This window comes from Papaver somniferum, chromosome 9 (assembly GCF_003573695.1).
Source record: "Papaver somniferum cultivar HN1 chromosome 9, ASM357369v1, whole genome shotgun sequence".
Classification (NCBI taxonomy): Eukaryota; Viridiplantae; Streptophyta; class Magnoliopsida; order Ranunculales; family Papaveraceae; genus Papaver; species Papaver somniferum.
In genome coordinates this window covers 355,513-382,654 of record NC_039366.1, presented here as the reverse complement: position 1 = coordinate 382,654, position 27,142 = coordinate 355,513, and the positions used below count along the sequence as shown (strand labels likewise).

At 40.1% G+C, this 27,142-nt stretch overlaps 1 protein-coding gene and 1 long non-coding RNA gene across 5 annotated transcripts; one reads left to right on the top strand and one right to left on the bottom strand.

Annotated features, from left to right (window-relative positions):
- Nucleotides 1-2,792: 2,792 nt before the first annotated feature.
- On the bottom strand, nucleotides 2,793-4,446 carry LOC113308538. 2 transcript variants are annotated; one of them, XM_026556997.1, is made up of 2 exons: nucleotides 3,651-4,446; nucleotides 2,793-3,583 (listed from the first exon to the last, which is right to left on the bottom strand). In XM_026556997.1, exons 1-2 carry the CDS (start codon nucleotides 4,062-4,064, stop codon nucleotides 3,572-3,574), a joined length of 426 nt encoding a protein of 141 aa, XP_026412782.1. In that variant the 5' UTR covers nucleotides 4,065-4,446; the 3' UTR covers nucleotides 2,793-3,571. The 2 variants fall into 2 exon arrangements, with proteins under 2 accessions (XP_026412782.1, XP_026412783.1); XM_026556998.1 differs by having other exon boundaries at nucleotides 2,793-3,577.
- Nucleotides 4,447-24,480: 20,034 nt separating this feature from the next.
- Nucleotides 24,481-26,875, top strand: LOC113307920. 3 transcript variants are annotated; one of them, XR_003339371.1, is made up of 6 exons: nucleotides 24,481-24,673; nucleotides 24,838-24,891; nucleotides 25,240-25,508; nucleotides 25,716-25,803; nucleotides 25,981-26,066; nucleotides 26,664-26,875. It is a non-coding gene; the product is annotated as an uncharacterized LOC113307920 (long non-coding RNA). The 3 variants fall into 3 exon arrangements; XR_003339370.1 differs by having other exon boundaries at nucleotides 25,716-26,066; XR_003339369.1 differs by having other exon boundaries at nucleotides 25,240-26,066.
- The last annotated feature ends 267 nt before the right edge of the window (nucleotides 26,876-27,142 follow it).

The window sequence follows — 27,142 nt, the reverse complement described above, 5'->3', positions numbered from 1 at the left end:
TTGGTAAACAGGTTTTGCTTTAGAATGCTCCTCCTAAGAAGGGGGAAATGCCATCCAAATTTCTTGTCCTCATGTTAACCATACAGCTAATATGTTAAAGAGAAGCAAAAGCGGGAAACACAGTAAACTGAAAACTGAAAACTGCCAAGAGACTCTGACAATCTACATCACCTGGATCATGTCACTCTAAATGATTATGATATAGTAAATTGGTAACAGTAGTGTGTACCTTCATTAGCTCTAGAGCTTCTGTCTCATACTTGATCAGAACAACTATAGGTCATTTTAAAAGTGAAGTTATGCAAATTTTATTCTCATTTATGAAACCCTTAGAGACTAAACTTCGATAAACAGAATCAAGCTAAAATTCCAAATCAGCGGGCATCTGGCAATAAGCGATCAACTAATACCCATTTGCCGATATCTTCTTCCCAGAGTACATCATCCACTGAGGATGTATCTTAAATGCATTTAGAATTTGGTCTTTTGACCTACCCCATTTCCTGTAAACATTCAACTTAGTTTAATATCCTGCACAATCTCTTCAAATTTACCAGAGCTCATCATTAGTGCCTTGGGTTGGTTGATTAGATACTTGACAATATTTGATTCAGGAACACCTTCATCTCTCAAAACCTCTATGTTAAGCATCACTTTCTCATTAGTTCTCCACCAAACCTTGGTCGCCAGGAAACAACAATCGCGTTTGTGTCAGTACCAACTATGTTCTTGATGCAGTCGAAATGATATGATGCTCTAAACTTCTTTTTAGGATATCTGGCTTAGTAGGTAAGACCTTGACAGCTTCATGTCTGGAGACCTCTTTAGAATTGAAATAATCAAGTTTCGGTTTAAGGGTTTTATGAATATCATACGAAAGGAATTCAGACCTCTTTAGACAGAGCTTCTTTTTCAGTTAACCCACAAGAATTCATCAAGTAAGAAACTACAATTGAAGAAGAATCATTGTGATTTATGTGCCCATAGAGAAAGCGGTTTTGAATCTCCTCCATTGATAGTCCGCTTCCGAATCAGTGTATTGCACACAGTACGAATCATTGTTGAATGTTGAAGAAATCAATTAAAGGATTAGGGTTTCGAGATTGATCACTTTGGCGAAAATGGAGAGACAAACGCGAGAAATAAAAAACTAGACCACCAAATTCCCTTCTCTAGAATGTAACGAGGGATTTGTCCCATCTGTTCCTTGATTATTTATGAAATGATAGAAATTGTTTTTCAAAACCTTATCGTTTTTTTTTTTTATCGAGCAAAAAAAAAAGCCTTATCGTTTTATGTTTTTGATACTATAGTTTACTAATGGTAGATCTGTTTTTTTTTTCTTTGGCGACAATATTGATGAGTTTAGTACCAGGCTACCAGCATTATATGTCAGATTAATATTTCAACACTAAATTTAAAATTCATCTCTTTCAAAAAAATAAAATAAATAAATAAATAAAAATTGTCAAAAAAAATTATACAAAGTCTTTGGTCGGTAGTCTAGCAACAAGTTGGACTCCAACATCTTTTTGGATAATAATATCTAACCTATGAAAAATAAAACTACGTAGAATAGAGAAACCAATATTTCAACGCATAAAAATAATCATTGTATTGCAAAAATAATTAATTATTCAACCTATTCAATTGAACCATAAAAAAAAAAAAAACCTATTCAATTGATTCATAAAATAAAATAAGAAAATCTACTCTAATTTGTTCTTACTTGGTGCACTGTTTACCACAATGAAAATTGTAACAATCTTTTACTTCTTGTCCACTAAGATTTTGAGGAGTGTTTTTGTTTATACAATTCACGGCCGCACAACCAAGCTTGCAGTAGTTAAGAGCAGATCTGGTAACCTTTATGTCTGGTAATGTACAGTCTCTCCAACAAATAATAGGACAAAAAAGTTTTGCTCCTACTCCGCCGTGACAGTATGTCATGCAAAAATCATAACACTGCTTGTACTCATGATCATGCGCGTACTTGTTAACCGAAACCGCAACACTCTTTCCTACGAACATTCCCAGTATTAGCATTGCCATCACGAAAATCATCTTCATACTCTACCCTTCCATTTTCTTTCTTGTCTCTTGCTCGTTTTTTTTTCTCTTGAATCTTTGATGAGATGACTGCTCTTTGAATGGCTAATTTATAGTATTATAAATGTTTCCCGCATAAAATTAAAAATATCTCTTGGGAGAATTAAAAATGGAAGTGAGTAATAATTCTGTATCTTGTGACGGCATTTGTAAGGAAATGGAGATGTTATTTATGACAGTGAAATAAGAATATCGGCAATTTGATAATTAAATGATTACATATACTATAATTAAGAAAATAATATCGGCAATTTGATAATTCACTGATTACATATACTATAATTAAGAAAATAATATTACCTCTCAGCAAAAAAACTAAAAATAGAGAATACATTCACTTTCTCATTTTTGACAGGAAAATATAACATATTTAGAAAATAAAATAAACGTGTTATGTATGCAAGATTGAAAGCCCATGCGTCTATTACCAAAAAAAAAAAAAAGAAAGCCCATGCGGATCTTAATTTTTTAAATAATAAAAATGTTAATACCAATTAACACTTACCTAAATAAATAAAATAAAATATCCCGAATTTGTACTTTCATGAAATGATTGAAGATATAAATTTGTTTTTCGTGACTGTCCAGTTTGCCCATGAGTTTGATACCAAAACTATATTTCAGATTTTATAATTTTAAGTAATGTTGGCTATCAAAAAGCCCCTAAGTGCTTAGGCCATAAATATTTTTAGCAGTATCTACAACAAAATGGTTACATTTTTTTTAACCCCTACTGTGACGGGTTGCCCTCGTGACAGCGAGGGACGGAGCCAGGATTTTTTTCACAAAGGGGACGAAGCTAAAAAGAATAACACAAACTATTAAAAAAATTGAAACCAAGCTATTTAACTTAAAAATTATCAAAATGGTACACGACGATCTTTTAAGTCTCGAAAAGCGTCAATAATTGAATCCATGCTAAACTTTTTAGCGATTTCTTTTTCAATATGCACAATCAAAGAGTCTCCACGGAATTCATCACCCATTTTGCTGCAAAGTCTAGTCTTGATAATTTTCATTGCTGAGAAAACTCGCTATGTCGTTGCAGTAGAAACTGGTAGGGTAAGCACAAGTTCAATTACTCGATGTATAAGAGAATATGTAACCGATTTTCCATTCTTCACCAACCATTCACACAAACTAAATATATTCTTTAATTTATTGAACTCATCAGAAGAAACAACACTATGCTCGTAATGTTGAAGTTGCATCCTCAAGTGTAACTTCTCTTGTTCTGTTAAGTCCTTTGGATAAAATTTATCAACCAATTTGCAGATATCATCAATCCTAAATGAATTTTTCCCTTCACGAGGATCCAAAGCTGAACTAAGGATAAATAGCTCCATCGCTTCTTCGTTGAATCTGCTATTTAGTTCTTCTAACTGAGAATCTATGGCAGCATTAAAAATATCCACATGATAGTGTTGCATAATTGTAAAAGTACTTGAATGATGACGAGCTTCTACTCCTGTAACTAATGGAACATAGTTAGCATTTAAATCAGGAATATCTATATTTCGAGCAACACAAAATGCAGTTACCTCAGTGATTAGTTTATCTGGCCCATCATCTCTCAAATTTTGAAGCAATGCTTTTGTTGACGAAACAAGTTCCATAGCATTTACAATATATTGAGATTGGTATTGCAAAGCCTGCGAGTGTAAGTCAGTGATAGTCATGGTCATGGTCTCCCTCATGAGATGCAAGATGAAAACAAACTCAAAGGTAGTCATATTTTCATATGCCCCATATGCTATTGATCCATCTTGAATGACGTTGATCAAAACTTGACAAGTAGCACTAAACATATCAATCAAGCTAGAAACTGATCGAATATGAGAACCCCAACGAGTATCCGCAGGTCGCTGTAAATTACCCATATGATTTAAACCTTTTCCAGTGTCAATTTCATCAATAGATATCATATATTCGATATTAGCAGCTTGAGCAATCATCAATTCATCTTACATAATTGATTGGATAAATGACAAAAATTATGCTCAATTTACATGCAAACAAAAATGAAAATCCACAGCAAAGCAAAACAAGTTATAGAACAGGCAGGGACGATTCTTGCCTTTTTGGATCCATCTTGACCTTTATCCCCCTCCATTTGTGATTTGTGTGCAACAATTAAGTTTCTTTTGTACCTATAATAAATTAGATTTACTTATAAAACACACTTATAATTCAAAGAAATTAAGAAATTGAGAAATACAATTCATTGAATTCAGAGAGTAATTAATCAATAAAATATAAATCAATCAAGATAAACAAACAATCCTAGATTTTAATTTTGAATATGAAACAAAAAAATCTAGTCTACAATTTGAAAATTGAAATTCACATTCAATTTGATCATCTAAAAGCCAAATCAAACAACCCAGGATATCAATTTAGTTTTGTTTCAGTTTCTCATGCTCAAAAATAAAATAAAATAAAAAAATAAAAAAAAGTAGGAATTACCAATAGGTACTATTATTATGGGCCTAGTTAATGGAAGGTCCACCGTTAAGAGCCTGTTAACCGTCGGTCCATAATAAGAAACAGAAAAGAATTTTGGATCCAAGTTTTTATTCACAGGTCCTGCCACACGTGTGCTAGGAAGTTAGAGCGTCCAAAATACCGAAAAATCCCATAATATATATTTATGGTGGAACCAGTCCTAATTCATTTATTTTCATTTTCTCTCTCGGTTTGAAGAGCTCTGGCGACTGGCGATGAAGATTCTTGCTAGGTCTTTGATCGACAGATCAGTTTTTGCACCTAAGATTTAGTGCCCTGGATTTAATCTTATTTATCTCATTCGATTGATTATTCCAACAACCCAAAAAAATGGTGAGATGCTTAATTTAGTCTTATTTTCATTTTTTTATTATGGTTTTGAGATATTATTTTCAGATCTCAGTTTTTTATTTGTAGTAATTATATCAATTGGTATGATCTTGCTTAAATTGGAATGATGTGTTGGATTAGATCTACTAGTTACAGTTTATTAGTAATCAAAATTTGGATGTTTGATTGCTTATCCGTAAATTGATTCGATGTATTTTTGACGATCTGTTTGGTATGATATTTTGGCTATTAAATACGTTATGGGAAAAACTGATATGTTAATTTGAGATCGAAAATTGTTTAAATTACTTAGTAATATAGTCATGGATTGGGGTTATTCAAGGATACAGGCTTGAAATGCTTATCTGGAATGTTATTTATTGATGTATAAAGAATGAATTGAGGCATTTCAGCAAAAAAAAAAAAGAGAAATGAATTGGGTGTACATTTGGTGTACTGTCATAAAAATTGAGTACAGTTTTTATAGACTGAGCACGGCTATGCAGGATTATAGTTACTCTTTGTTTGGATACGGTTTAATGTTTGTAGATTTGTGATTAAGGAATTATAAGAAGACCGTAAACTTATCTTAATCTTGAGTGTTTAGGATTTGATTTACTGTGAATGACGAATGACTTGCATTTTTTAGGTTTTGGTAGTCGAGAAATGGTGCATATTCGAGTGATGGTGCTGATTATTTATTTATCATCGTTGAGTGTGTATATTCCATTTTTTGCTTACTATATGTAGATTCCCTCCTGGCAATAACTTATATGTGAGGGGATTGACGGCGAACAACTTGATATAACTACTACGGTTTTCAAACGGAGATGCTTAATGCTGTTTTAGCATTTGTAGTTTTGATAATAATATAATGTGCTGTAATAGAGAGGGAATCTTTTTGAACTTTGATGCTAATATTGTTTCTTTTTTGGGAGTACGCTTCTTATGTACTCTCAGTTCCACAAAGTGCGTTTATTAATCATTTTTTACCAGAATAGAATAGTAGTGATTTTGATGGAATATAGTGTTTATCATCTTTGAAATTTATGTGAAGGTTGGAGTTTGAAGGGGATTTTGATGGGTTGTAGGCTATCGGGGGAATCAAGTTTCTGTATGTACATATCTGCATCTTCTTACTTGCAGAAAATGTTGTCAGATGGTGCCATGGTGAGTTTGATTCTAAGTGAACCCATATTTTTTGTATATAATTTAGTAGTGCAGTGCTAAACTTGATTTTCTGTAATTTTTTATTAATTGTAATTGTAATGTATTCTTCTGCAAAGTAACCAAGCAAGATTGAGAGGCAACACCCCCTCTGTAAACAAGAAATTTTGTTAACTAAGTATATATTTCTCTTCGCAGGCTGGCAGAGCAGGTCGATTTGGAACTACGGGTTAACAAGCTATTCTTGATCGATTGTCTCAGGTTTGGTATTTTACACTTCCTTTAGATGATTAAACTGTCTGGACAATGACTGCCACCAAAAAATTAGTACATTTTGACATTTCTTGACTTTTTGTAGATAGTGTAATTCAAATTAAAGTGTACTTCACTTTGATTTTTGTTTTACGTTTATTTGTAGTCAGTGCAGCGGTTATGTACTTGAGGTGCAACAGGTATGTACTCTAATAAATTAGTGTAACACCATTGTTTGGCAGTATTTCTTTGCATCTGTTATGCGGCGGAAGGAAGCTTATCCGGTCATTGTGGATGGATGGGCACAACGTTGTGATGGTATTGAGGACCACATAGATTGGCAGGTACAAGTTTTGCCATGGAATTTATATGTACTATGTAGGCTTTTGACATTTTAGGATTGTATCTATTCTTGGACAGTGTATAAACTCTGCACTCCAAATAAAAGTAGTGTGTAAACGATGTACTGTGTTATTTTGTCAGTGTATAAATGATGTACTGTGCTATTTCTCGGTGTATAAACGTTGCGCTCAATAGAAATCAGTGACCAAACACTGTGCGTGTGTGCTTCTGTTTCGATTTTAACCCATATATATAGGAAATTGCAGTTTGTTAGGATGTACTTTTTAATTTGATAGCATTTTATCATTCTTATGTAGCTGGCAATCTAAAGTGCTTGGCTTGTTGTTGTACTATTATTTAGATATATAACATGTTGTTCTTTTCACCCGCAGAGTTAGGTTTGATGCGCGGTGGTAATGTTCAGTTCATCGATATTGTGTGCCTCTGCAATCTCTGTTGCTGAACATAAGCTCAGGGTGATGTTCAACAAACATTCAAGTCCTGAACATAGAGTTGCTATACGTGTGCCTGCGATAATACCCTTTTGGGGATTCATGATCCATTAATGAAGAATACACCTGAATCCTTCAAATTTCATGTATTTGTGAGAGGTCTCCGAGTATATTCTTAATTTTATTAATTCAATTTCTACAACATGTGATTTGTACTATCTTAGTCTATTTTATAAGTGATGGATCATTGGTTCAGGGTTCAATGGGCTCATGTTATTTTGTTTTCACTTTTAAGAAAAGAGGATGTAATTGTAAATGATGTGTCTGTCGGTTAATCGTTGTCTATCTAACTTAATGAAAAACCCAACAAATTTCTGTAATTTTTTTCAGTATCAGTATTGATCCTAATGTCTAAATCAATTAAAATGACCTAGGAATTTATTCCCCGGCGAACATTTGTACCGGCAATTGAAAATGTCAAAACCGACCTAATCTCTTTGGTGCAACCAATAAGTACTGAAGGTTAATGATAGCAAAATTTCAGTATAGCTAGTATGTACTGAAAGTTTAGCCAATACTTTTCAGTATAGCAAATATGTACCAAAAGTTTCTAGTGTCAATTTTTTTTCAGTATGGCTAATACGTACCGAGAGTTGATAATGTCAAAACCGACCTAGATAATTTATTAGTACAGCATATATATACTCTAGGATTGTATAACTAACTTTATTTTTCTTATATCAACAATTGCTGGTACACTAGCAACCAAAATCTACACCATGATTAAAACAAAACAAAAAAGATCAGAAGATAGAGAAGGAGAAAAATTATACGAATTAAACATATTTACAGATCTTCAATTCCAACGCCTTCACCGCCGCCAACACCATCGCCACTACCAGTTATCTAAAATCTAAAAGATCAAAAGAAAATGAAAGATGGAGAGACTAATCTGACAGAAGAGATCCAACTGAAACTCAACTACATTCTTTCGTTAATTTAGGGAGCAAAAGACGAGAGATCGAGATATAGTTTTTACGAGAGATCGAGATCCAGTTTTTACACTGCAACCAAACTTCATCGATCTCATTGAAATCTCGGGAGAAGTGGGAGAAAAAAGATGGAGGAAAACTATTCTTTTGCATATTTTATCTCTCTTCTTTTTGAGCGTGTTCTAAATTTTGTTATCGCCGCGCCACACGTGCTATTATGATGGGTAGTCATGTCTTTTACTTGTTTAAAACAACTATGGACCCTAGATTAAGTTTGTTTCCCGGTTGGACCCTATTATAACATCTTATATGGACCTAGGACCAAATGACAAATTTTCCTAAAAAAAAACTCTAGATGTTAAATACGAAAGGACAAAAATCTACTCCACAATTTAAAATTTATAATCAATCCAATTATTTAAAAACCAAATTGATAAAAAGAAGTAGAAAATTACCTGCAATCAGTTTCTTATCGCCTCAATGAAGATGAAAAAAATTGCGGAGGCAAAGTTTACTTTTCTCTCTGAATATATATATATTCTTAATTCTTTAAACCTTACAAAAATTGAAAATATCAAGTTAGCAAATCTACAGAAGATAAGGAAACACGTGTTTAGGAAAAGTCAAAACAATAGTACAAGAGTAATCCCACTCCCGAGTCCCCACGTGGTCGCAAAGAAGTTTAACAAACTTAAACAGTATTCCTAAACCATCCTCAATAAATAAACAATTTATTCTAAGGGGGCTAGTATTAGATTTATTATTTATTTCAGGGGGGGCTAGTGTTAGATTTTCCCTCTGAAACCAAGGGATTTTAGCAACAACTAACGAAGACTTTCAAGACTTCAGGAGAGGCGGGAGCCAACCCTATGGGATACACAGCTCCGTCTCTGGCGGCAGCTTCCGTAAGGATGCACCTCCGTGCCGTTGGATATAATGTCAATTTTTGCATTTCTCGAGGCAATTTTTAAAAAATAATTTTTTTTTTATTTTTTTTATTATTCTTTCTATCTTATAAATCCCTAAATTCCATGTTGTCTATTTTAAAATTCTTCTAGTAAATCTCTGAATTTAGGTCGTGAAATAAACTTATATGGTTATTTTTACTTGCTTACCGAAAATCTAGCATAACCGCGTTTTTATTCCCATAAGGTAAAACACTTGATCAACATTGATCATGATGATTTTGAGGGGATTAATCAAGGGAGAAGACTATAACAGGAATCTAACTCCTTTAAAATCCTAAGCTTATAAGGCTCCACGTTGGACGGTGACCCCCACCCACTCACGGAATTGTTCTGTTTCACTTTCTCCAGGGACGGAAGCACAGGCTGACTAAACCTGGCTGTAGCCCCCCTTTTTCCTATAAAATCTCTCCTAGTTAGTATTTTACCCTTATCCAAAATCAAAATTATCTATTTAGTCCACCAAGCGCGGCATTTTAGTCCACCCTTCATCCCCTAAAACTCAGTAGTTCAGTCCAACGACGTAGGTTCTTTTTAGCAAAGTCAGAGCTAAGAAAAGAACAGGGAAAGAAAAGTTGGGAAGCTCTACTAGGCTGAAATTTTAATGAATCATTGTACAATCTAAACAGAACCAAGATACAGTTCATTCATGAGTAGTAAGCTCATATATTCTGTACATGCCGTTGTGTGTTTCAAAATTCATACAAAGACAGATTTACTTTTTGTATACTGGAGTATGTGCGGCCAAATGCAACCAGCTGTAAATACAAGTTTACAAGTATCGCGGAAATTCAACGATGATTTCATTTGCCAGTTTCGAAACAAAAGAAGTGTGAACACATAAATCACGCAGGCATCAATATGTTCACAAACAATGTTCCCACTCTAGGTACAGACTCACACGGATAATACAATTGTATTGATTCCTTGGCTCAAAACCTTCGGGTTTATCATAGCCTCATCCAATAACATCGCGAGGGGCGTTTACGCAGGGGAAGATAAAGAAAACGAAGTATAAAAATAAAACTCATGGAGCGTTAGGCGAATATAAAGTGCTGAAATGTAAATAAGACTGGGATTTACGTGGTTCAACACTAAGGCCTACATCCACGGGGTTGTTGTTTCACTATGTACTTGATGGTTACAGAGATAGTCGAGTGACTTTGGAGTTTACATAAGTCTGTATATTGTAAAGGACAAACTTACACTTACACTCACAATCTTTATCTCTCCTTCTCTCCCTGATTTTTCCCGATCCCCTCACTCTTGGTGGAGAGGGGGTATTCATAGGGTTAGAGTGTGGGACCCATTTCTGAGGGCCGTTGGAACCTTATCTTCTTGTGTTTTGTGTCCATCACGCGGAGATCTTCGCTCATTACTTGATCACGCAGAGTCATCCTCGTTCGTTCCACGGGTTGATCGACACGTATACTGCTCAGAGTGTTTAATGCGGGTAGCTGAGACGCATGCTCGTGTCAGACAAGTGTCTTCTGCCCCTGTCACGTCCATGTCAGTTCACCTTCTCTCCACTGTTGATCTTGGCTTATTTTGGGGATGAGATAAAGTAACTCTTCGGGAGTTATTTGGTGCTCCGCAGTACATCGTGTTTTCGGTACATCTTAACTTCTGCCCTTAGATTTGTTCGGGCAAGGATCCGACGTCGACGGGATGGGCTTCTTGGCTATGGGTGTGTGTCATCATATTTTGATGACTTTGTCCGCATGCTCTCCACGTATCTTTCTATATACACGTGTTTGATGATGAAATATGTACACACAATTTGCCCCCTTTCTTCGGGCTTGAGTGTTTAGTGGGAGCATTGAAGAAAACAGTCGTTACATATTCTTCCTCTCTCCTAATAACTTCTCCTAGATACTTGGGCATGTTTCTTATTCGTGTATTAACTGCTCATTTAATGGGCACATTTCCCATTCCTCCATTAACTTCTCTTTCTTTCGAGTATATTAAGGAGGGGAGAAAAATTAATTTCATTCTCCTTGAAAATTAATTTCATTCTCCCTGTTGGTCTTCATTCTTTGTTCTTCAACCATTAAATTCTCTGTCTTAGCATTTATCACGCTCTTTTCTTCTTTGTTTCTGATTTGCTGTCTTCTTTCGGGATTTCGTTTGTGGTGGTAAGGTTTCTTTTCTTTGTTTCTGTTGTTTTAAGTAGTGTTGATTGTAATTTTTCTGCTGTTGATCGTATCGGAGCCTCCCACTTCTGCTGCTGTCGTCCCTTGTTTGTGATGAATAACATCTTTTGATGCCTGTATGCTAGTTTGCCCCTGTTCTTCGTCTCAAGTCAAGGAGGCCATTGTTTTACTTGTATTGATTGGACTTTTAAGTTTAGGGTTTTAGGGGATTCAAGCATGTATGCTAGTTTTAGGGTTTCTGTGCTATGTTGAGATGGACTGGTAATTTGTTGTTTTTTGATCTTTGGTGATGCCCTCGTGTTTGCTTCTAACTTGTTTTTGTTGTACCTCTTCGCAGCCATGTCTGACCGTCCGCGGCTTCCTTATCAAACTCCGGCTTCCAGTCTACCGAGATCCCCTCCGCGTAGAGAGTCTGATACATATCCGCCTTGGGGAGATCTCGCTAGATCGTCTCAAATGGATCCGCGTGGTATTAAAGTTTCTTCTTCTGGGACGAAGGCCTCTCCTCCTAGGAAAGGGGATCCCTCGAAAAATCCTTCCGGGTCTCGATACGCTGCCGATCGTGCGGTTTCTCGTCCTCGTGATGACTCTAGGTGTACACAGACACCTCATCGTGGTGCCGCCTTCGATGTTCCTCCTCTTCGTTCTGTAGTGCCTGTGCAGCACCCTCTGCCGCCGCCTCCAGTACTTTTTTTCAAAGGGAAGAACTCCAAATGTGGTGTCCCGAGGGCTGAATCGTTTAAGAATCCTTCTTTGAAAAGAAGATCTTCCGAGGCTTTTGTTGGTTCGTCCGATCCCGCGGAAGAGGATGGCGCTGCCCCGGTGATACGCAACGTTTCGGTCAGCAAGAAGAAAGTCACGTTCAAGCACATTGACCTTGAAGTTTTCAAGGAAAAGCATGAGCTTCAAGCTTTCGAGGTTCGTTTCTATGCCCCTGAGGATGATATTACTTACGAGCTCATCTCGAAGTATCAGTTTGATGAGTTTCACCTGTTGACTATGGTTGGAGCCTTCGAGGCGGGTCTTATGCTGCCGTTGTACAAGTCTGGTGATTCCTTTTATTACGATGTGCTGGCTGGTCGTGAAGGTTCTTCCACCAATACTCACATTATCGTGGAATTATCTCCGTGCACTGAGGGAATGTTATATGCGGAGTAAGGGGGAGACGACGATGACGTGTTACGTTTCGAATCCCGCTGAGAGGGAATGGTATACTCCTGAAAACTTCAACAACTACTTTGGTGATTATGTCAATAGTAGGAACCGTAAACCGTGGAGTGTTAGCCTTCGGAACCTCGCTGCTCCTCGGAGCGAAATTCATCTGTTAAGTGAGGTGAGCGATGCCAAACTGAAGTATGTTCCAAGAACCGAGGGGTCTAGTTAGCGGAAACTTTTTCCCGCGCATGAAAGGATCAAGCGTGACCATGATTATGAGTGGCACTCCACTGTTATTGAAATTGTTGGTCCTTGGGCGTACAGTTGGATTCCCGGTCCGCGCGGTTGGCGTGCTTCTGAGAGTAGCAGGCCACGTGAATCTTCTCGTGCTCGTTATGGAGATTTCTGTCCATGGCGTTTAAATTTCGAAGGCATGAACTTTCCTTATGCCCTCGACGTCGTTGAAGGAGACGAGGAGGAAGGTTCTGGTGCTATACTTCCACCGAAGAGTGCCACTACTGCCAAGGTATGGTTTTTGCAGATTCTGGCCGCGCCCCTCCTTTTTTGAAAATCAAACTGTGTAAAAAAAAATAACTCTTTTTGTGGAACGTGTGTTGGTTTGCAGGTGTCGAATAAGAAAAAGATTGGGCCGAAGCAGTCTTCTACCATTGTGACGGGTGAGGCTGAGGTTCATGAAGAAGTTACCAGTCCGGTGAACGAAGAGTTTGCCGAGGATGAGGAAATGTCTGATGGGGAAGAACACACTGATACTTCCCCACCTAATGTCGAGGAAGAGATTGGTGCGGGTTGTGATGGTGTTGTAGTGAGAAATAATACCGCGGTGGTTGACGGCAGTGGTATCACTGATATGTCTGCTCCTGCTGGTGAGGCTGCGGAAACTCTCCCCACCACTTCTCAAGAGTTCTCCTTTGACAGGATTTATTTCGCAGGGGAACTCTTTGACGATGCTCTCGATTTTCCTGAAGATTTTTCTTTGCTTTCCCCCAATGATGATTGGGATGTGCTCGGGGGTTCTGGTAAGGAAGACGCTGCTGTTCAGAATGAGGGCGCAGATGATCGCAATGCGCATGTTGATGCCGAAACTTGTGCCGATGGGGAAATATCAGCAAAGGGGAAGTCTGTGGTTGACTCGCCTGCCGAGGATTTCCCTCATTCGCTGACGTTTGAGGATGCCATAATGGATTGGCTCAAGAAAAAGGGTCTGCTGTTTGTCCCCCATCCTGCCCCGGTGGTTGCTGGTGAGAAGGATTCCGATGCTTATACCCGTCGGATGATGGAACTTTCTTCCGAGGCGCGCGTATCTGAGATGTGGGGGAAAAGCTTGAGTGTTCCCGAAGCTACCCTCGTATCGGAGCCTCCCACTTCTGTTGCGGACATGATGGCCATAGCCGATGGGTACCAATATGGTTATCCCCAGCAGCGTGTCTTGGAGGTAAGTCTTCGTACATATCTCTTCGTGACAATTGAATCCCTCGGTGTAATAATGTTTGCCGTTTGATGTGTAGATGATGAGGAGTGAGCATTGTAACCATGTGCTGTATCAATTCTTTAGAGCGAAACCTTTGAAGCTGGAGGCTAAGCTTCGTCATAGAAAAAAGGAATTATCTGCGGCTGAGGTGGAAATAGAAGAACAGAAGAAAAGCCTTGAAGAGAAAAAAAAGCTGGGTGAAGCGGAGGCTGGTCTTCGTTCAGAGCTTGCTTCCGTTCGCGCTGAGTTAGAGCAAACTCGCGGCCAAGCTTCAGCTTTCACATGTTTGGTTCTTTTTCCTCTTTTACCCCCGCAGTTTGTCGTAATTCCTCCATACTACTTAATTGTTCTGTCTGAGTCTCCCCACCCTATCTCCAGTGGGTGGCGTCCCCGAGCTGATATGGCTTCGAAACGAAAAGGCACGGCAAAAATCTCGTATCAAAGAGCTGGTCGAGAAAATTAAGAGCGAAGCCAAAAAGTGGGACGCTCGGGCTGAGGGATGGCGCGCAAGGCATGTTCAAATGGTTGATATGCATAATCTGTATAATCATGACCGTACTTTGTTCAATGGTACGCTGCTGTGGACACGTGAGAATCTGCTGGAATCCCGTGAGCGCACTTCATTGTTGGAGTCTAGGATACATCTTCTGGAAGAGGAATTACGAAAGGCTCGCTCCCTTCCTTTTCCGGGAGTTAAGGAGAGCATGTTGTGTCTTACCAGAGAAAGGGACGATGCCAGAGCCGAAGTTGGGGCTCTAAGCAAAGCCCTTGCTGCGTCTCGCGCTGAAATAGCCCGCCAGGACGAGTCTGAGAGAAATCTCGAAGTATGTATGTACAGACTTAGCAAAGGGGTATCAAAGATAAACAACGAAGTCAACCACCTTCGTCACATGGATTCGATGAAGCAGGTAGAATTATATGCCAGTCAATTTACTCTCACCAACCTTCAACTAGATTATAAGAAATTATCCGCGGAATATGACCATCTTGATGAAGCGCGAGATGCGGTTGTTAATGAGTATGAAGAGGCTTCGGCTTGTGTCGAAGGTATAACCCTATTTCATCGAGTGTGATTGTGTCTTTTCTGTGCTAACTCTCTTGTGTTGTCTTTTTCAGAGCTCAAGGGACAACTCCGCGTTGCAAATGAAAAATTTGAAAAGGCTCAATCTTCCTTAGCGCAGCAGGAAGAACAGACTAATCATTTTAAGAGTTTGGCGGCATCCCGCGAGGAGGCCGTTGGTGCTGCTTCTAAAGAAGTGAATCGTCTATCTTCGTTGTTATCCCAAGCCCACCAGCGGACGACATTTATTATGCATAAGGCTCGGTGTCAATTGGCTGAGGAGACAAACAAGATGCTGGAGAAGATTGAGCTTGGCCTTAAGACCGAGCATGGCCTCGTGAATAGCTATCCGCGTCGTCCAATACCTGCCTCCTTGCCTGGATCCTCGGGACCCTCATCTGGTGGGAGCGTCCCTTTAACTCTTCGGAACAACCCTGCTGATGGGGCGGCATCATCTAAGTAGAGACCGCGACATCATTAGCCTTCCGTTAGATTTTGCTAGTATTTTGTAAAAAGAATATTTTTGATGTGTATTCCTTGTATTGGCCTTGCCGCTTTTTGGAACCAACCTTTATGAAATGGATCATTTTTTTGATATACCTGCAATATCAGTTTGTTGTTTATTTTAAGCATTATGAGGAAGGACACTAAAAACAAAAGAAGAGTTTTTTAAGTGTTTGGGTGCGATACCGAAGGGAGGTACCTTCGTGATCGTCTTGAGACCTGTCACCCCGCTGGCGAACCCTTGGCCAGAGGATTCCCAGAAGCTGGGGGACGAGGCAACGTTCTAGGATATGGGGTTAAAATATTTACATACACCCATTCCGTCGACCCTTTGCCTTAAGATTGGTTGGGTATCTCTTTCTGCTGGGTGCCTTCCCCCTGGTCTTACACTTATGGACACTGATGGGGGATCCCTGAGAGATTGTAGATTAACTACTTTCCCCAATATTGTTGATAGGTTTTTTTTACTTGAATTTTAGAAAGCTTGTTTGATTGATAGGTTGAGGCCTGCAATTCCTCGTCCAGAGATAGAAACATGTAGAGCGGTCACGCTGCCTTCTTCTTCTGGTCTTCTTCACGCAGATGCAAAGCTGCGTTGCTCCTATGGGTAATATGGTTTAAGACACTTAGCATTCTAAGGATGCCGGAGGACCTCGCCTTTCAGATTGCGAAGGTAGTAGGAACCGTTTCCCGCAATGTCGTGTATTATAAAAAGGTCCTCTCCACGTAGGTGCTAACTTTCCCCATCTCTTTTCTCGTTGATACTATGGGATTTTTCTCAACACATACTGCCCCTCTACAAAATTTCGAAGCTTTACCTTTTTGTTGTACTCCCTTGCTAGTCTTCGTTGATAATTTTCCATCTTCTGCAATGCTGCTTCCCTTCTTCCTTCTAGATCGTCCAATCTCTCTAACATCATGTCTGTTGTGAGATTTTTCTCCCATGCTTCGGTCTTTGTGGTTGGCATGAGGATCTTTGTTGGGATGACTGCTTCAGCTCCATAAGTGAGGAGAAACAGGGATTCCCCAGTGGCAGATCTTCGTGTTGTTCTGTATGCCCATAACACATTGTGCAACTGTTCATACCATCACCCCTTATGTTCGTCTAATTGTTTTTTGAGGATAAGGGCGAGGGTATTGTTAGTGGCTTCCGCCTGTCCATTGCTTTGAGGGTATATGGGGGTGGATTTGTTCTTCCTTATTTTGAAAGTATCGAAGAGCATGTCTATGTTTTTCCCCTGTAATTGCTTACCATTATCGGACACGATTTCTGCTGGTATGCCGAACCTGCAAATGATGTTCTGGAATATGAAAGTAAACACATCCACGTATCTGATCCTGGCTAAGGCTTTAGCTTCCACCCATTTACTGAAGTAGTCCATGGATACTATCAAAAATCGTCTTTTCCCTGATCCTTCGACGAAAGGCCCGACGATATCTATGCCCCATTTTGAAAATGGCCACGGGATATCTATAGAATTTAACATTGTTGCCGGCGCGTGTATCTTTTTGGCGAAGCGCTGACATTCTTCACACCGTCGGGACATTCTTTTTCGGCTAGTGATCTCATGCCGCTATGATTCCCTGCGTCACCATAATGGATGTCGTTTAGAATTCGATGCCCCTCTTTCCGGGATAAGCAACGTAGTAACGGTCCGAGGAAGGATTTCTTGTACACGATCCCATCCCGAAGATCATATTTTCCTACTTCGGAGAGTATTTTCCTAGCTTGTTTAAGGTCCGCGGGTAGGCTTCCCTTTTCGAGAAACGCATGGATCACCATTCTCCAATCATCTTCGTTGCTGAAGTCTTCGTCTTGATTTGCTCTTGACAGGATATCTTCTTCGTCAAAATCGTTATGGATGTCTTCTCCTACCTGGTCTTCGATATTTTCTTCCACTGTATCTTGATTGGTAGCGAAGGAGAATTGAGATGCAATCGAAGGCTCATATACCCTTGTTATTTTAATAGCCTCGACGCTTTTGTCCTTCAGCATGGATGATATATATGCTCGGGCATCCGCGTGCCTGAGATCCCTTCTGCATAAGTGCCGAAACTTGATGTTCGGAATTTGTGATGCCAGTGTTTGGACCAAGGCCATGTAAGCTGAGAGGGTGTCATCGTACACATTGTACTCGAGCCCTATTTGCCGTATGACAAGCTGCGAATCACTTGTCAGTCTTACATCGGTTACCCCCATCTATATTATTACACGGAGGGCATGTACGACTGCCTCGTTTTCGAAGATGTTGTTGGTATGCTTTTTGAATTCTAACCTGAGTGCCTGTACAATCCTTTCTCCGGTTGGGGTGGTGATGACAATGCCTATTACTGCTCCTTCCTTATTTTTGGAACCATCGACGAAGACTTCCCATTGTCTTTGACTCGCGGGTTCGAGGATATCCATTGGATCCTTGCTTTCTTCCTCGGCTTCTGCTATTCCCTTAATCTCTTCGTCGTTGTCCAGGGGGAGGTCTGCTAAGAAATCCGCCAAAACTTGGGATTTTCGAGAATGTTGAATTTCATGAATGATGTTGAATTGGTCCAGGTGGGTGTTCCACTTGGCTATTCTTCCCACTTTTCCCGCGCTTTTGAGGACTGCTTCCAGTGGTGCTTTGCATGGGACCCGGATGAAGTGAGTTAGGAAGTAGGTTCTCAGCTTTTGAGTAGCCCATTCCAATGCTAGGATAAGTTGTTCGATCTTTGTGTAGTCCATTTCCGCAGAATTGAGGGTCTTACTGACGTAATAGATAGGCTGTTCTATCTTCGTATTGGTTTTGACCAACACTGCGCTAACTGCGTCTTCTGTTGCTGCTATGTATAATGCCAAAACCTCATCAGGATCCGGCTTCTGCAGGATCGGAATTGAAGCTAGGTGTTCTTTGATTTTTTGGAAGGCTTCTTCGCATTCTGCGGTCCATTCAAACTTACTCCCTTTTTTGAGAATATTGAAGAAATGTTTGCATTTGTCCGAGGATCGGGCAATAAATCTGCCCAAGGCTGCTATGGACCCGTTGAGATTCTGCACTTCTTTTAAATTCTTCGGGGATGGCATTTCTACTATGGCCTGAATCTTCACTGGGTCTACCTCAATGCCCCTTTTTGTTACCACATATCCGAGGAATTTCCCCGAGGTGACACCGAAAGTACATTTCTCTGGATTCACTTTCATGTGATGTTTCCTCATTGCTTCGAAGATATCTCTCAGATCCTGGTGGTGATTTTGCGCAGCTTACTTTTGACGAGCATATCGTCAACGTAGACTTCTAAGGTACTACCAATCCATGGCCTGAAGATAGCATCGACCATTCTTTGGTATGTTGCCCCTGCGTTTCGAAGTCCGAAGGGCATTCTAGTGTAGCAATAAAGGCCATGCGGGGTGTAGAACGCTGTGTGTGGCTGATCTTCTTCTGCCAGGGCTACTTGATTGTAGCCAGAATGTCCATCCATGAATGACAGTTCTTCATATCCTTCTACGGCTTCCACCAGCTGATCTATGCTTGGCAGGGGATAGCTGTCCTTTGGACATGCCTTGTTGAGGTTAGTAAAATCGATGCATATCCTAACCCCTCCATTTTTCTTAGGAACGACGACCATGTTGGAGATCCATGTAGGGTACTTGACTTCCTTGATGAAACCTGCGTCTAGTAGTTTCCGAAGTTTTTTTCCACTGCCTTATGATACTCCGGTGCAACTTTTCTAATTTTGCCTGAACGGGGCGTGCCTGGTTTGATGCGTAGCTCGTGTTGGATTACTTTCGGGTCAATCCCCGGCATATCTCCTAGTTTCCAGGCGAATACGTCCGCGTATTCTTTAAGTAATTTGGTTAGAGAATCTTCTCTTCTTTCGTCCATTATGGTCCCTACTTTGATCATCTTCGGGTTTTCTTCCGTTCCTATGTTGATTTCTTTTACGGGCTCTACTGGCGTGAACACCGGCTTCGGGTCCCCGAGGACTGGGACGTTCTTTGATTGCTATTTGGTATGTTTCTGTCCTTCGTTGTTGGCTGCTGAAGTATTTGTCTCTGTGTTTAGGACATTATCACCTTTTGTCAAACCCCTTCCTGTAGTTTCCTTGAGGAACAGGTCTATGGCCTTCTCTTTCGCTGCTTCTTTATTTTTAATTCTTCGGGTTTTTCGCTGCTCTTCTTGTTCGTTGTTGATACGATCCTGAGTGGCTTGGCACTCTTGCAGAGACCCGATCTCCCTTGATTTCCATTACTCCCTCAGGTGTAGGGAATCTGAGATATTGGTAGTAAGTTGCTGCCACTCCCTTGAGTTTATGTACCCACTTTCTTCCAATAATGGCGTTGTAGGGGGATGGGGCGTCTACCACGCTGAATCGTGTTTCTACTTTCATGGGCCTGCGTTCACCTGCAACACGATGTCTCCCAATGGCTTTGTGGGCGCTCCGTTGAACCCGTAGATGGTGTAATAAGAGGTCATCAGCTGTTCATCATGGAGCTTCATCCGTTTGAAGGCGTCGTAGAATAGAACGTTCACTGAGCTTCCCCCGTCTATGAGGATCTTTTTAAGGTTACATCCAGCCACTGGTAGTGTGAGGACCAGGGGGTCGTTATGGTCTTCCATATCTTCTTCGATATCTTCAGCATCGAATATAATAGGTGAGTCCATCCACTCTTCGTGCTCGTCCACCTCTATCCCATCGATCTTATACAATTCGCAGCGGTCCTCGAACTGCTTCCGTAACCTCTTTCCTATCTGTGCGTTGTAAGTGAGGGCCCTGCGGCTTCAGAACACGAGATGGTGTTGATTGTGCGGTTCCCTTCTGGAAGTTGGACTGGCTTGGTTCGTTTGGATCTATCCTCGGCGACATCCTTTCGTATGTAATGTTTGAGCTCGCCAGCATCAATCAATTTTTGGATCATTATTTTGAGGTTTTTACATTTTTCGGTCTGGTGTCCGTTGAAGCAGTGATATTCACAGTAATCTTTAGACTTCTCGGTTCTTGGGGGCTGTTTTCCCTTAGACCATGGCCACTCCAGATTTTCCCTTCCTTTGATCTCTCGCAGGATCCGAGCATAGCTAGCATTGAGCTTCGTGTAAACTTGATCTTCGAATTTTCGGTCGTCTTTTCGTCGTTCATCCCTTCGTTCCTTCATGTCTTCGTGAGGCCGTTCCACTGAGCAATTCCTTTTGGCCCCATTGGTTTGTTCTGCAGAATTGGTACGGTGAGACCTCTGCGGGTACGCCCTCGGGTTTTCACGCTGGATTTCTTCAAGACGAGCGTGCTTTTCAATAATTATTCGAAGATCTCCCTCTGTCTTAGGCACGCTTCCATGAATCTCAACAAATAGTGGACTCATTCGGTCTAATCCCCACTTGTAGCAGTTGATACTTACTGGGTCCACATTTCCCATGGCTTGGCAGATCTTGTGCCATCTGTTAGTGTATTCCATCGTGGTTTCCTTGTAGCCAATTGCCAGTGAAAAGAGCTTATCCAATCCGGTGTTAACAACCTTGTTGTACATGTAAGTTCTTAAGAACTTTTCTGCGAGTTTGTCGTAGGAGTGGATGGAGTCTGGCGGTATATTATCAAACCAAGACAATGCCGATCCCTTCAGGCTTGATGGGAAGTATCTACAGAGTACGGCGTCGTTCTGACTCCATCTAGCTAAGACACGGTTATAATACCGAATATGTGCAGCGGGATCACTGGATCCGTCATAGCATTCGAATGTCGGGACAGGGCACTTCAGTGGAATAGGGGTGTTGGCCAGGCGATGAGTAAGGGGCGTGGAGTTAGCCTCTCTCATGACCTCTTCTAACCTTCCCCCGCCTTGTCTACTTTTTAATTGCCTGATCTCTGCCATCATTTCATCACGCATCTATTCCATCGCGCGGTGGTGCCCTACGCTATTCTGCTCGTGATAGCCTGACTCTCCGTCGTTATAATCCGGGTCGGATGCGCTACTTCCCTTAGCCGCGTTTCCATTAGCTGCTACGATGACTCTTCGGTCTCGGTTTGGTTCTGGTGCCTTTGAATTTGCTTCATCGAGTTGTTGGCTTGTCTTTGTGCTTAGGGCAATCCGGTCTTTTAAATCCTGGTTTTCTCTGGCCAGCAGAGCTACAACATCTGCGTAAACCTTCTGGCTCTTCTTCAATTCTTCGAGCTCGGCCATCAATCGATGTGATTGGTTTGACCCCTGATTGGGAGTCCCAGCTCGTGCTACTACGGCCATGGTGCCACCTTCTTCTATGGTTTGCACTAAAGGTGGGGGAGGTTCAGCTTCGATTGTTGGCATTTCCAAATCGGGCGGAGTGCCCATCTGCGGTGTTAGAGCCGCCGGCACAGTTTGATTCTGCTCGTTTGTTGATGGCATTCCGAAGGTTGGAGGGTGCACGGGTTGGTGTGTTCTGGATTCATCCACCCTTTCTTTTGGTTGGTGAAATTGATTCGCAGCAAAAGTTTTGCTGGCTTCCGCAGCCTTTGGGGCTGCCGCCGTACTATACTTTGTTGCCGCTGCTCTGAGGGCCGCGGCGCAACGGAGTTAGCGTTCATAGGCGAAGTGATTTCCGCAGTGTCCTGCCTCTGACTGGTCATTTTGGTTTTGTCTCCTTTCTGCTTGCTCCGGGTGATGACCGGGGGTCCTTGGTGCTTCCTTTGACGAGGCTTTGGATTTTCCAGCTTCCTGCATCTTTTCCATCGTGGGTCCTTTTGTCGCTTTCTTTCTGCACAAGGGAATTTCAAACAGCGAGAAACAGAAGTGTCCATGCGGATCGGGTTAGTTTACGAAATTCCTTACTCCAAGACAGGGAAAAACTGCCCGAGGGCCACAGAATTTTTTTTTTTTTTTAAAAGCGGGTTCATTGAAGGTACGCGGAAATGTGAAAGGATCCCCTTGAAAATGCACGTAGATCTTTTTGAAAATTTTCGAAAACCCATCGGAAAGACAGGTCCGTACGAGATCTAAAAAATGTAAATCCATGGATCTAAGCAATAAATCTTCTAACCAGTTTAAATTGCTTCGACAGATACTGCCAGAGCTATCGAAGATAACGGGTGCGTTTTTGAATACGGTAAAGTTAACAAAAGATAAATACTGTTAGAGCTAATGAAGTAGAGCAATCATATGCTAATTTAATATGAAATCACAGGATAAGATAAATCTTTTACCGGGACGAAGTCCCTGTTTCTAGCGCCAAATTGTGAACACATAAATCACCCAGGCATAATATGTTCACAAACAATGTTCGCACTCTAGGTACAGACTCACACGGATAATACAATTGTATTGATTCCTTGGCTCAAAACCTTCGGGTTTATCATAGCCTCATCCAATAACACCGCGAGGGGCGTTTACGCAGGGGAAGATAAAGAAAACGAAGTATAAAAATAAAACTCATGGAGCGTTAGGCGAATATAAAGTGCTGAAATGTAAATAAGACTGGGATTTACGTGGTTCAACACTAAGGCCTACATCCACGGGGTTGTTGTTTCACTATGTACTTGATGGTTACAGAGATAATCGAGTGACTTTGGAGTTTACATAGGTCTGTATATTGTAAAGGACAAACTTACACTCACAATATTTCTCTCTCCTTATCTCCCTGATTTTTCCCGATCCCCTCACTCTTGGTGGAGAGGGGGTATTTATAGGGTTAGAGTGTGGGACCCATTTCTGAGGGTCGTTGGAACCTTATCTTCTTGTGTTTTGTGTCCATCACGCGGAGATCTTCGCTCATTATTTGATCACGCAGAGTCATCCTCGTTCGTTCAACGGGTTGATCGACACGTATACTGCTCAGAGTGTTTAATGCGGGTAGTTGAGATGCATGCTCGTGTCAGACAAGTGTCTTCTGCCCCTATCACGTCCATGTCAGTTCACCTTCTCTCCACCGTTGATCTTGGATTCTTTTGGGGATGAGATAAAGTAACTCTTCGGGAGTTATTTGGTGCTCCGCAGTACATCGTGTTTTCGGTACATCTTAACTTCTGCCCTTAGATTTGTTCGGGCAAGGATCCGACGTCGACGGGATGGGCTTCTTGTCTATGGGTGTGTGTCATCATGTTTTGATGACTTTGTCCGCATGCTCTCCACGTATCTTCCTATATACACGTGTTTGATGATGAAATATGTACACACAAGAAGCATGAAGTCTTTCCCTCTCAACTACTGCTGCTACTATCATGGACATCATAGGAAAATCCAGGCCAAGACCCATCCTCTAAAGATATGTAATGCCACTGGGTTTGAAATAAACAACAAACCGATCATAAATGGGAATAAATAGAACGATGGAGAAAGAGTAAATGGTTATTAGTGATACCATTGGATGGCAACTAGTCCCCGCAGTTCAAACTACCATGAACAGTAAGGAAGTCACGATGAAAGGATCTTTTTAAATAATATTAACTAATTTAACGTTAAGCCATGTTGTTCATGTCAGTTGGAAGACTCAGCATCAACAGTTTGCATAGGTGTACACATGGTCACCAAAATCTCAATTCTTGTTATAGGAAGCATTTAGACATTTTTGCTGATCTTACAATGCTGTAATCTCGAGCTATTAATGATCCTAACAAATGAAGTATATTGACCACATATTTGTACATTGTTGTTTTGATTATGATCTTATTTCATTAGTGCTTTCTAAGAGACCAGGTGTTTTCCTCTCATGTTGATTGGGGTATGACAAATTTTTTTTTTAGCCCCCCTATTTTGAAAACCTGGTTCCGCCACTGACTTTTTCTCAAAGAAGAGAAAAACAAGGCGTTTTTTTGTTGAAAAAAATAAATTTTATATTTATGGTTCCACTTTTTTTTCTCTCTAAATTAACTAATTCACACGGGAAAATAAAAAGAAAAATTAAACCTGCGAGAGAGAGAAAGAAAAAAGACAACTAAACCTAAGTTTTCCTCTCCGCGTCCTTCTTCTACTCCTCTCCCCGTTCTACTTCTCTCTGTTTAATTCATCGTCGGTTTGTTTGTTTTTTTTTTTTTTTTTTTTTGATTATCTACAAATGGTTTCTTTTACAGATTTTGGTGCGGCTCAGGGATACGATGATTCGGAGCACTGAAATAAAAATCATTGGAACAATAATTACGTAAACCCTAATTTTTGATAAACCTATGCCTACGTCCTAAAGAATGGTTCTAGGAGAGGGATTGATTTCAGTCGTCAGTTGTGGTTCACATCCAATCAATTAAAAATTGTCGCGAAGCTCGATGAACCAAGTAAGTTTATACTGGGTATTATCCTTGGGAACCCAACGCTGACCTCTTGCAATTGATCAGTATAGTTGGCTCAGTACATTTTCCACTTTATTTTTTCGTTTAAGTTTCTTGGATTACATATGCAGTTTGTGATTGTTCAACTTTACTCACTTGAGATTTTACAGCGATGGTGATCTGTCTTATTGTTGCTACTATCTCTATCATCGGGATCATATAAGGTTATGTTATTTGATTATTTCAAAGTTATTATGGGTTAGTTGTTTGTTTGTTTGTTATGTTTTTTTTTTTTTTTTTGAATGCTAAATCAGAAAGATGTGCACCTTTTTGGGGTTTAGGGTTGTCGGACTGATGCCGCGAAAAATTTTAGGATAAATTTTTGATTAGGGTTTTTGCTACGGGATTATGCACAAATATATCAATCTTTGTTACAAATGAAGATTAGAAGCTTAACTTTTTTCAACTGGAATATGATATATGTGGTCTATAAATTGTTGCTCGGTCTGTAAAGCATTTTATATAGCTTTATTAAGATATTTATGAGTCTACAAATTTACATGATTTTGCAGATCAGCATCCTGGTAAGCCAGCTTTAGACTTTGAAGCAGTTGTTGGAGATTTTGGATTAGCAAAGCTCTTGGACCAACGTGACTTTCATGTAAGCACAGCTATTCGTGGAACTGTTGGGCACCCAACCCCTGAGTACTTATCAACTGGATAGTCATCAGATAAGACAGATGTGCTCGGTTTTGGTATCTTACTGTTAGAGCTGATCACAGGTCAAAAGGCGCTAGATTTTGGCCGAGCAGTGGACCAGAAAGGTTTAATGCTTGATTGGGTACCCTCTCCCTCTCTCTCTGCAAGTGTGCAAACGGGGCAAGCATTCTTCGTTGACATAATTAATCTTGAGTCTTTGACTCAATTATCTCAAGCACTGCTCTATTTTATCTATAACATCTTTATTAATTGTTGTATCTATTTTTTGATATTTCTCATAATCCGTTCTTTATATCGCTATTGTGTTTTATTTGTTTTCTATTTTTAGTGAGGACATCCATTGTGCTCCAAAGGAACATCAAGTGGCATACTTCGGAGGTGTACGACATTGTGTTCCAAATTCATATCAGCTAAAGGTAGTACTTGGTACACTGTTTTTGATTGTATATTCGTTCCACATTGTCTATTCTAACCCAATCCTTGACCATACCATAAGAGGAAGTTCAAAGAGGTATTCAGCGGCTTATCAAGTTGTTCCGGATAATCTGGCTGAAATTCTGTAACTTAGTATTTCCTGTTTATTATTATCTAAGGTGCATTTTGGTTCGGGGTACCGGTATCAAGAACTTATACATCAAGTGTATTCCAGCAGGCGCCTACATAAGTAAGAAGCCCCAAGGTATAAATAAATATCATCCTGTTTTACTAATAGTGTTCAACAGTTTTTAGGTGTTGTGAATATCTATATTGGCAATTCACTGAACCACAGGAATGTTTCCCATCTTTTAGTGCTACGGAATTTGAGTATAGTGAATGAAGGAAACAACTTACTTCGCTGTGTGATAAAGAAGAATAGGTATCATATATAAGGCATGGATCTTTAAAATTACAGTATTGTTTTTAATCGTTTTAGATTTTATTTGGGGTGAGTGAATATATGCAAGGCAAATGGTAGACAGGGTTAAAATAGATGGTGTGGATGATTTTGGGTGTTCACATTTTGTCAGGCTTACTAATTGAGTGCATCTTAGTAACTGAACCATTTTTTTTGTTTATCTATTCAGAGAATGTGCTTAGAAATAATTTATTGTGAAAATTAAGATTTACATTTTCATGATTTGGTTATTTTCTAACCACCGTTCACCACTGTTAGAAGCATCTTAAGAATATGCCTACAAAAGCCAATGATTTTTCCAAATCTTCTAACAATGATATGATGCCGAGAATTTCTTGGCTACTTCAAATGGGAAATTAAGCCTGCCAATTATGTTACCAGGGCTGCTGGGAGCGCAAATGTTCAGGTAGGTGTTGCTAGAGATGGAGTTCCTAAAATGAAGCGCTAAAGGTTTTCGAAAATGGTGGGTTTTGCAATACATGGTTTTCTTCAGTTTAAGATACTGGCTTTTGGTTGTTAAGTTTAGTTTTTTTCTTTGTACATGAGGGAACAATTTTACTGCTGCCTAATTACTTCCCATATTCAACTTTAAACGCTCAAATCACTAACAATGGATTGTAACAATGGTACGACCAAACATAAGGTTATAAGTTACTGTATATGACATATACATTGGATTGGGACGGGGCGAGGCGGATCCGAATAACACCAAATTAAAAACCCTAAGTGATGGGGCAGGGATTTGCCTTGCAACACCAAATGAAAAATGCATCGGAACGGGGCGAGGCGAAGTCGAGCCATACCAAATTAAAAATTCAAAACGATGGGGCGAGGCGAAGCCGAACCACACCAAATCAAAA